Raw genomic sequence first — 11,287 nt, 5'->3', positions numbered from 1 at the left:
GCCGAATCCCTCGGAACACTGGGTCACTCTCCCTCATAGCTGAGCTTGGGTCCGCGCCGCTCCCAAGCACCTTCACCCCTTCAGTCGCGACACCCGCGCACGGTTCACACGTGTGACGCTTCTGCGCCGCGCGCCTCGCGGCAGCCAGCGCGCCGTCTGACGCCAGTCCGCCCAAAGGTCCACCGCCGGGCCTCCGCGAACTTTGCCCGCCGTCGTCCAGATGCTGAGCCGGGCGCGCGGGCGGTCAGCGGTGCGCGCTCCGGCCGCCGGTTCGTGCCCAGTCCGAGACGAGTCTCGCGGTTTTCTGAGAGTTTCGGACTTCACGCTCGGCTGCGAGTTATTCTCCGTCCGTGATGAGTGCTTCGCCGAGCAGTGCCACGTTCGGTGGCAGTGCTCCCCTCCCCTCCCCCTACACACACGCGCGCGCCGATGAGCACTGAGTGAGCACTGGTAAGCACCGTAGCATGCCTGCGCTGCGCATCACTCATTCGTCAGTCAAAACGCGTCCAAGCCGCATTCAAGACACGTTTCTACGCCATGGGGCTCTCTTCAGTTTCCAAGCGATGGGAGCTGAACTGTTGGTGCGCCGCCTTCAGTGTCTGGTAGTGGGTGAGCACCACGGCGAACCAGTACCACGCGACGCCGTACAAGCCCAGCAGAAGAGTAGCGACGACGATGGTCCATTTCTCGCCGACGACGGCCGCGTCGATGAAATCAAGGACCTGAGCGAGAGAGCTCAGGCCGAGAATGATGCCGATGCCTATGAGCCAGGGTAGGATCAATCTGTGTCGTTCCTGGCGCACCCCGTACACCAGCGTGACGTGCAGAGCCAGCGACGCCAGCGACAGCACGAGACCAATACTGCTCACGATGCGCACAACGGTGACGACCTGCATCCGCTGCTCAGGATCAACAATGTCACGAAACGCGTCTTCGCCCAGTGACAGCACCACGATGAATCCTATCAGCTCTAAGGTGGTCAGCACAAGCAGGGTGATGGCGATGGCCAGAGACCCCTGGCGAAGGCCCAGGCAGCCGCAGCAGCGCGTTATTCGACAGGCCATCGTGGTTGAGCGGCCGTCCAGTAAGAGGAAGACTGCGCCTCGGCCTGATGTCGCGCCGCGCTACCCTCCGACGTGCGCTCCACGCTCGTACTGACGACCGGCCCGCCTCATACCACTTGTCGGCCGCTCCAGTATTTGTTTATGCAACGTGGCGATGGGGTCTGCGGTGGCATAGATCACTGAATTCCCAGTGGTAGTTGGTAGCAGCTCCATACTAGGGCTAGTTACATCAGCGTGCTTGGCTTTTCTCGAATACAGTTAACATGCCTCGCCTCATATGGTATGCGGTGAAAATATTTCAAGCATTTGAGCAGATGTGGTCACTGTCCATTGCTCGGTCACTCTGTCACGCAATGGAACTGCTTTTCAGCCTGGCTACAGCAAAAATGTGAAGGCCCCTATACACATTCACCGCGAGTACGCTAATCCGCTATTTACGCCGGGATAACGTCAATAGTGCGCCAGATTGATATTTTCACAAAGCTATCAAAATGCTCTTGAGACCCGAGGACATTGAAAGATCTAGCCGCACTCCAACGACATCGCTAAAATGAAGTGGATCGAGCAGATTTCTTTACTCTTACGGTCGCTACTTTTTTAAAATTCAGGCCGTCACTACGTTACTCCATTTCTCGGAGTTTTGTGCGTTGAATTTCCGGAAGCAATTGGTCATGACAAATTATCGGCAAAATATTGCCAATTTGAAACGCGGGATTTTATTTCATCTTTGACGAATGAGCCAAAAAATTCGACAACCGAAATGTTTGAAGACTGACGAGTATCCCTGCACGAGGAAGGTAACTGCACGTGGCTGGCGGTCCTTTGCTCTGTGCGGGGTGCTCAGTAGGAAAATAGACTATAAATTTGCTATATATATATATATATATATATATATATATATATATATACTTTTTACAACCTAGAGCCGAGTGCTTGAAAAAAGCAAATGGGCGGATAACGGATTTCTGTAGCCTTTATCCAGTGTTAACCTCAGCATTTATTTTAAAACCTTCCATCGGCCCGATGGCTCGTCATGTTCCGTCAGCACTATAAAAAAACCCAGAAGCAATGGCGCAGGAAAAAGACATCCACATACGTGCTCAAGCATACGTACACTGGACATACCCACCGACGCTCGTCATGTCATGGTAAGATTAGATGACGTCACAGCGGCTCCTGAACGCTTCCATGTACCTTTGTGCTGATCGTTTGGGAGATAATTCAGGCCTCTGATCGTGCGATATGCAGGTGGACGTTTTCCCAGTTCAGTTGGTGTTCTGGTTGAGTGCGGTGTGTGGTCCTGCTCCCTCGTGGGGCTTCTGTCGCTCAGTGAAGTTCTGCGCCAAGTCTCTCAGTTTCTCGCACTCCATGATCCCTTTCAAAGCGCATGATAATGAATCGGCATGTGTTGTGGGGTCGCAGGAAAATGGTAAAATAGCTAGCCTTTCTGAAGTATTTTACAAATAGTATAAAAATGCTGGGCCACTTTGTACGAATGTATATTTCAAAAGATCATTGAATAGAACTCCACAGTTCAATGCTCATGGGTGCTAAACCAGCAGAGGTCGTAGCAAGCCAGGGAAAACGGGGTCCTGCAAGATATGAGTTTGACAGTGTGAGCTGGGCAAGATGGGCTGCGTTATGGCTCAGGGACGCTACTCGGAACTGTAGAGAAAACACAAAACATGTACACGCTGCTCAACGTTCACCAGCAGCTTTTCGGCGACCGCATTCATTTACATGACGCGCATAGGTCTGGCTGGCGCCGGCCCCCTGTAAACATTGGACTGCTAGATTACGGTGGGACCACAGAAATGAAGTGATTAAACCGACCCAGCCAATATTTCGCCGCGGCTCCGACGCGGGGTAATAGGTATCTACCGACGATACCGAGATACCGAGGGTGCGACGTGGCTCGTTGGTTGGACCGGGCAGCCGAGTTCGGGCTACATGCTTAGCGAACAACGACAGGGGTCGCCCCTCCCCTCCCGCGGCCCAGGCTGCCGAGAGAGAGAGGGGGAGGGAAGAGAGCACTATTTTCTGAAGGTGAAGGTATTCGCTATGGAACGGTAAAGGAAAACTATGATATGGTGCTCCGATACGCATAAAACTATTTTTGCCTCTCCAATCGCAGGACTGTCTCAGTTTCGTGCTCCCGCGGCAAAAGGGTGAGTGGCGAATGTTTGGTTTACATTTTTGGTGTTGAGACACTCATATTAAGCCGATCTAGGTGCGCCGTATTGAACCAGTCATTATATGTTGTAATATACCCTGTATCTCTGTACCTACCAAGATGATGTGCTGACAGACCTTGTCATCATCAGGCAGGGAAGTGGTGTTCTTTACCTTCCGGCCGACAATGTTTGCGGAGGGAGGAGCGTCCGCTTAGGTCTGTAATGAGGCCCGGCTAACCAGCTGACGGAACGTCGCTGCCAGGATGGGTAAATCATCCCAACGACAAGTTTTGTGCTGCTCATGACGTCACTGGTAGTAAGGTGAAAAATGGACCTTTTTTTACTTCTCACAAGATCACAAGGATGCACCAGCCGCTTATGATAAAAGCATTGAAAACCAAGCGTGTGTTCGCAATAACACATCTCCTGCATCCCACGGATGACGTCACTGGGACGAATGTATCGGTCATCCGTTGAAAACTTCCAGTGGGATACGTTTTGTGCGCGCATCTACCTACGTACTCGTGGTTTACATTCTTATGCTATTTGAAAAATAAATGAATAAAAAAAGCTGCGTTTTGCCTACTGCTCAAGACGTCACGTGGCTTGAGTTACGGTCTCGTTTCGTATCACTAGGGAACCTGATTATGGCGGAAAACCACCTTTCCCAGCAGGCTTCCTCAAGAAACCTACTGCAAGGAGGTCCAAGTGATCCATGAACAAACCGCATTCAGGCATGTCCACATTGAGTTGCTAATGTGGCCGGAAAAACGCATGACCTGACTCAACGTTTTCGTCTACCAGCATTATCGGTCTTTAACAAACATTCCAAAATCGTGTCCATCGGTGCAACCACTGGTGGACACCATTTTGATACGATTTAGACGGCAATGGTTTCTCCTAGAATTGAAACGCGGGTTCCGTGAGTCTTATGGCACGCTCACCATTAGACACTCTGAGAATGTATGTAGTACATTAAAGTTATGGCAATGGATGGGAATAATCGACTACAATATGACTATAAGCACATTTGCTTTCTGAGACGTTCCTCCGTCTGTTTCGGGTGCCAACGCCAGACCTTGTATACAACTGCAGCCCAACTCTTCAATTTACCTTCCGGCCGTCTGCTCTGAACTCTCCAATTTCAATGCGTGACGTTACTTTGCTGCATTTGGAAACGACTGCACGGTGTTTGAAATTATTTCTGAACAAAATGCCTTGTAGGTGAGTCCGCTTCGAGCCAATAGTGTGGCCGTTGATGGGCGTAATCGTAGTGTTTGCCTTTCGGCCGTCAGCCCTATACACCCATTTCAAACATGCCAATTAACTTTTAATCGATGCGACTATCAACAACAGCATTTTAAGAAAGCGTTTGATTTGGACAGACCATGCTGGCGGCCGATGCGTAAAGAGCTGTGTTTTAAGCCTATCACCGGCCCTATTGGTAACTCCTGTTCTATTGTGTGCTTGTTGGGATGAGTACCGTTTTTCCATGTGTCATATGCAATCGTTGGACTTAATTTTTCAGGTAAACATACATTTCATGGTAAACACATTTAGTCGTAGACGCACCGCGTTTCACGTTCGAAGGCGTGTGGGTATTGCGTAGGCCTTAGCGCACGCTCTGGCTATGTGCCCAATAGGCCGTGGTGCTGTCCGTGAAAAGCTAACCGGGGCTAAAATATTTCAGATGCCGTTTTTAAACAGCTTTGAATGATGTCCACCAGTCGTTACAGCGATGAAAACTACGTGGACACGTTTGAAATGAACAAATCATACTGGCGGCCGAAACGTAAAGAGTTCACTTTGCGCCTAGCATCGGCCCTACTGGTAACTCCGAGTGGGTACACCCGACTGACATTTTGTTCAGGAGGAATGGGTCCGCTATCTCCATTGTGATAGCGAAATTGTATGCATAGTTTTAAAATGTTATTGCTATTAATATCATCTATTTAAACTATGCCGGCACGTTCGAAATGCCCAGACAATGGTAGCGGCCGAAGCGTAAAGAGTCCGCTTATGTCTATCAACGGTCACTATTGCTAACATCCATTCGACAGATTTCAATGCAAGTTTGTTCATGAATCATTTGGACATCCAGTGCTTTCTAAGTGTAGCAAAGTTATGTCCTGGAGTCAAAGTGGACATTTCATGGCAGTCGGTCGTAATGGAAATGAGTATTGGTTCAAAATGGTGATTTGGCGACGGCCGTTACCAGCCGGAAGTAGACTTTCTCATTCATTACCCAGCACTCACGTAGCGTTTCTTCTGTTTTGTAATGCGTGACGAACACGTTTTACTGTATATGCACATAACCGCATACAAGCCTTGCATCAGGTTCGCAGGCGGTTAGGTATTGCGTCGGCCTTAACGCACGCTGTGGCTTTGTGCCCAACAGGTCATGGTGGGCCCCGGGGAATAATCTATCGCGGCTACAATGCTTTCAGGGTCCTGACCATGTAACATGAATGTTCAGATGAACATACGTTCTATGGTACACTGTATAGGGAAAACAAGCGAGTTTCGGCTGGCAGGCTGTTAGGTATTACGTCGGATAACTGGGCACATGGCACGCTGCTCCTATTTGCCCAGTTAGCAGCGCTGGTCCCCGGCAATAATCATGGAGTCATGGAGTTAACAAAAATATATGAACTGCCATTTAGACAGTTTTGGAATAGTATCGGCTGGTGATTTCACTGATGGAAACTAAACTGACACGCTTGAAATGGGAAAATAATGCTGACGGCTGACTGGTAGCATCTGCTCATACCCATCACCGGCCACATTGTTAACTCTGCTTGTGTTGTGTGCTCGTTGGGATGTGTGCCTCGTTTCACCTTGGCATATGTAACCGTTGGACGTGATTTTTCACGTAAACATACCTATCATGGTAAATACATTTAGTCGTAGACACACCGTGTCTCACGCTCGAAGGCTCGCGTGGGTATTGCGTAGACCTTAACGCACGCTCTGGTTATGTGCCCTAGAGGCGGCGGTACTACCCGTGAAAAGCTAACCGGTGCTAGAATATTTCAGATGCTGTTTGAACAGTTTTGTAATGATTTCCACTTGTCGTTTCACCGATGGAAACTATATTGGCACGTTTCAAATGGGCAAATGATACTGGCGGCCGAAACGTAAAGAGTCAGCCCATGCCTATCACCGGCCCTATTGTTAACTCTGCTTCTCTGGTGCGCTCGTTGGGATGTATGCTGCTTCTCCGCGTGTCCTATGTGAACGTTGGACTTGATTTTTCAGGTGGACGTTCCTTTCATGGTATATACATGTAGCCGCATGCACACCGTGTTTCACGCTCGAAGGCGTGTGGGTATTGCGTAGGCCTTAACGTACGCTCTGGCTATGTGCCCAATAGGCCGTGGTGCTGCCCGTGAAAAGCTAACCGGGGCTAAAATATTTCAGATGCCGTTTTTAAACAGCTTTAGAATGATGTCCACTAGTCGTTACAACGATGGAAACTACATGGACACGTTTGAAATGGACAAATCATACTGGCGGCCGAAACGTAAAGAGTTCACTTTGCGCCTAGTATCGGCCCTATTGGTAACTCCGAGTGGGTACACCCGACTGACATTTTGTTCAGGGGGGATGGGTCCACTGTCTCCATTATGATAGCGAAATTGTACGCATAGTTGTAAAATGGTATTGCTGGTGATATCATCTGTTTAAACTATACTGGCATGTTTGAAATAGACAGACAATGGTAGCGGCCGAAAGGTAAATAGTCCGCTTATGTCTATCAACGGTCACTATTGGTAACATCGATTGGACTGATTTCAATGCACGTATATTCATGAATCATTTGGACCTTCGGTACTTTCTAAGTGTAGTAAAGTTATGTCATGGAGTCAAATTAGACATGGCAGGCGGTCGTAATGGAAATGAGCATTGGTTCAAAATGATTTGGCGACGGGCGCCACCAGCCGGAAGTGGACTTCCTTATTCATTTTCCTGTACTGACGTAGCGTTTTCTCTGTTTTACATTGTGTTTACGGTATATACACATAATCGCATACAAGCCTCGTATTAGGCTTGCAGGCCGTTAGGTATTGCGTTGGCCTCAACGCACGCACTAATCGTTCGAGTGCAAAATAAGATTGGGCGACCCTCACCTTTCTGATACGTTTCTCCGGCCACTGCTAGCACAAGACAAGAAAGCACTTTTCCAACCAAACGCTTTTGTAACCTTACCAAACCTTACCTCCGCCTGCAATAAAGTTTAAAATCCTACTGCATGACCAAACTTTGCTGCACTTCAAAACTTTTGCAAATGGTCCCAAATGATTGAGGAACAGCAAGTTTACTCTGAAATATCATGACCGATGATAAGCATAGACGAACTATTTGCGATTCGACCGTCAGCATTACCTGCCGGTTCCATACAGATCAATATGGTTTCCTCCGGTGCAATCATTCGAGGACACTATTTTAAAACGGTTCCGGGCTATTATATATATATATATATATATATATATATATATATATATATATATATATATATATATATATATATATATATATATGTAAATACATTTCGCTACTCAGTGATTATGTGACTACATCATGCATCAGACCTAGCGTCAGGGAGTGGTCTAGTGCCGACCTAACAAGTAATGGTAGCTCAAATGACTTACATTCCGGATAGAAGCGTCCCCGTTAGCGCAAAGTGCCAGCATTGTGCTCTTGTGAAACTTCTCGACAGTGCCTTTTCTTGCTGTGCCATGCACTTTATGTCATTGCTGCATTGGGCGTCAGCAATGATGCTTCGTGACAAGCTAATTGTTATTTTATTATCATTGCAGCCATGGCAGGCGATATGTTCGCTTCCCTCCATATTTGCCTGCTCCTTGCTTGACCTCACCTAGATCCCGCCTCCAAAGACCAACCCATGCGCCAAGTCGTGATCTATCCGCAGTCCGGTTCGGTGGTTGGCGCTTTTTTGACGCTTTTGAAACTCCTCCCGCCGGACCAATCAGAACATCTTCATACACCCGCCAAAGTGCACGCACTTGACGGCGGGCGATTTGCCGCGAGCGAAAATGGCGCGACCGATGAGCTGATCGCCCAAGGCCATCGATCGTCGCGACAGCATAGGCAAGATTGCAGTGAACCCGGCGTCGAATGAAACCGAGGGATGTATAACAATGATACAGGAATGTATACTGTGGATGAAATGGCAAAAGTCTTGCGTAAGTACGGTTCGCTCCACTGTTTTATGAAGTCTTTAGTAATGGAGGTGTGCTCAGGGCAACGGCAGTAGAGAGCAGTTTTGTGGTGCTTGTTGCAAATTCTCTTGAAATATGATACGCGACAGAGTAGGCGTTAGGTGTCTAGCAGCGGACCGTATGTAGCAACACCCCGTCAAATGCCAGAGTATTATGGTACTGTCGGCATTAAACATGATGCGTCACGAGAGAGCGAATGGTGCGTGCCCGTTAATTTTGAGGCGTGTGCTTAGACGCTTGGTGAGGAGAGGGCAGAGACACCACAGGCCGATGCACCCATATATCGTGCCAAAGAGGCACCAGTTGTATGAGCCGTAGAAGTAACACTGCGGAATATGTAAAGGGAATTTCCAGCCTTAGACCCAAATGGTACGCAATCAGATCCGCACGGAAAAACTAGCGTACAGGGGCTCACGCAGGGAGGCAAATGACGAATGACGAAAAATGACTAGTTACGCATTGAGGCGGTGCATCGCGGTGCAAGGTGATGCACAACCGAGCATCGGAGTGACGAGAATGGCTGTACGTCTGAGGTCTGACGGATCGTCAAGTGTATGGTCGTGCTCGTTGTGTACTGTTAATACGCTTTTATGCGTATGAAGGTGACCAAATACCTAAGAGATGGCTCCGATTTGCCATTTGAGTGATGGTCAGAGATTGCACTGGGCAGAATGTTTCTAACATAAAATGTTGATTTGGGTCAGTGACCAGTGACCCACTCTGACCTTTGAAATGTCCATAGAACATGTTTGCCGCGATCGCCGCCGTCAACAAATTCGAAACGAGAACAAATGAGTGTCTCATGAAACCAAGAATCGGAGCGAAAAGCAGGCCATTGTTTCCTTGTTCTGGCGTTCAGACCTGGCCCTCTGTCAATGTGATTGATTATAATTCTAATTTCAATTGATTTCTCGCCAAGAAACTATCTCGAAATGTATGACTCCGCCCAGCACTCAATTGTTGCATCGCATTGGACGATTCCCGTAGACATTGCCTGCCCCGGGTCAGCGGCCTTACAGGGTGCATCCAGCTTAATACATCGAAAGATCCGCTTTTCAATTCCCTATAGCTATGCGAAGGTTGGCGCGGCTACGCCGCGCCGTTCGGGAATCATTCTATCTTGCCACCGGGGCCCACCACGGCTTATTAGGCACATATCCACCGTGCACGTTCAGGCCCATGCAGTACCCAACCGCCTGCGCGTGTAAAAGAACGCTTGTATCTGGCTATATGCGTTAACCGTAATGCAAGATGAGGTTATGCGCACCAAACACATTTATTACCAGACACAAATGAAATAAGACAGTCTAAAAGCGGTACTACGATTTCACTTCCGGCTGGCAGCGCCAGTCGACAACACGCTCCGCATGAGGCCTTGTCAACAGGAGCATGATGAGAACGTCCGGCGGGGTCTGTCTACAGCGGGTACTGCTCACGCACACTGCGCAGCAGCTCTCGGAACTCCTGTTGATGAGAACGTGCTGACGATGTTACAATTAGTTTAGCGATAAGGGTAGCATTTGACGAACAAGTGACGACTTCACAGGGCAGTGTAATACCTCACCCAATGCAGATGTGCACGATTGCATACGGGCGCAAGCACGCTTGAAATAACTTCGTTACATGCAGTGTCAGCTATGTAAAGTAGTTGAGCTTCAACAGCCTTGTTGCAACCGGACATGTTTTTCTTATTTTTCTTGTGCCTTTATCTGTCAAAGAGCAACAAAATTCTTACCATTCCGTGGTGCCGCCGGGTCCACATGAACTCATCTATGTAGCTCGGCAGGATCGCGGTGGTTGTGCCTCTCATGGATTTAAGCCGGGCCTTCATGGCTGACCATGTGGTTTCTATGGTGTTCGTGTGCACACCTAAAAATATGAAGCAAGTTAGTGGCTGAAAAATAGATGACTAAGTGATCGAATATTGTATGACAAAGTTAACGTGCTACAAATCCGACCACTAGGGGATGAAACCCCTTGAATATTAGCAAAACAAATTCACCTTAACGGTGTTCAATCTCTTAAAAAGACTGAACGACCCAAGGTATATTGTGTAACAACCAAATATGTGCCAATTCTCACTTTCCATAGCACTATGATCTAAGCGCTACTTGGCGGTCAACCCACGGCAGCGTTTTAATCAAGTCCTGTGACCTTGCCTGTGCCTGTGTCATGTTTGTATATGAAGTCGTTTGCACCATACCTTGAACGTGTATAAAATCTTTCAGGTGTAATTTTCCGTCCTTGTAGTGATCCACTTAATTCGTGTTGATTGTAGATAGGGTTGTTGTTATTATTAATCGTGAATTCCAATTCTTATTTTGCAGTGTCCTCCCAGAAGTCGTTCTCGATCGTGTAACGTAATCAGTTTCTAGTCACGGCGCGCGATAGTGCCGCAACGGTCTCCTCTCTCTCGCATCTCTCTCTCTCTCTCTCTCTCTCTCTCTCTCCTCTCTCTCTCCTCTCTCTCTCTCTCTCTCTTCTCTCTCTCTCTTCTCTCTCTCTTCTCTCTCTCTCTCCTCTCTCTCTCTCTCTCTCTCTCCTTCTCTCTCTCTCCTCTCTCTCTCTCCTCTCTCTCTCTCTTCTCCTCTCTCTTCCTCTCTCTCTCTCTCCTCTCTCTCTCTCTCTCTCTTCTCTTCCTCTATCTCTCTCCTCTCTCTCTCTCTTTCTTCTCTCTCTCTCTCTCTCTCTCTCTCTCCTCTTCTCTCTCTCTCTCTCTCTCTCTCTCTCTTCTCTCTCTCTCTCTCTTCTCTTCTCTCTCTTCTTCTCTCTCTCTCTCTCTCTCTCTCTCTCTCTCTCTCTCTTC

General features: G+C 48.3%; 1 protein-coding gene across 1 annotated transcript; it reads right to left on the bottom strand.

The window, feature by feature from the left end:
- Positions 1–530: 530 nt before the first annotated feature.
- On the bottom strand, positions 531–1,064 carry LOC119097455 (uncharacterized). The gene has a single exon (XM_037220486.1). It carries the CDS (start codon positions 1,062–1,064, stop codon positions 531–533), a length of 534 nt encoding a protein of 177 aa, XP_037076381.1.
- Positions 1,065–11,287: the final 10,223 nt, after the last annotated feature.

This window comes from Pollicipes pollicipes, unplaced genomic scaffold (genome assembly GCF_011947565.3).
Source record: "Pollicipes pollicipes isolate AB1234 unplaced genomic scaffold, Ppol_2.1 Scaffold_4295;HRSCAF=5057_pilon_pilon_pilon, whole genome shotgun sequence".
In the NCBI taxonomy this organism is placed as follows: domain Eukaryota; kingdom Metazoa; phylum Arthropoda; class Thecostraca; order Pollicipedomorpha; family Pollicipedidae; genus Pollicipes; species Pollicipes pollicipes.
Note: the sequence above shows the minus strand (reverse complement) of the source record. Positions and strands in the feature narration are given on the sequence as shown.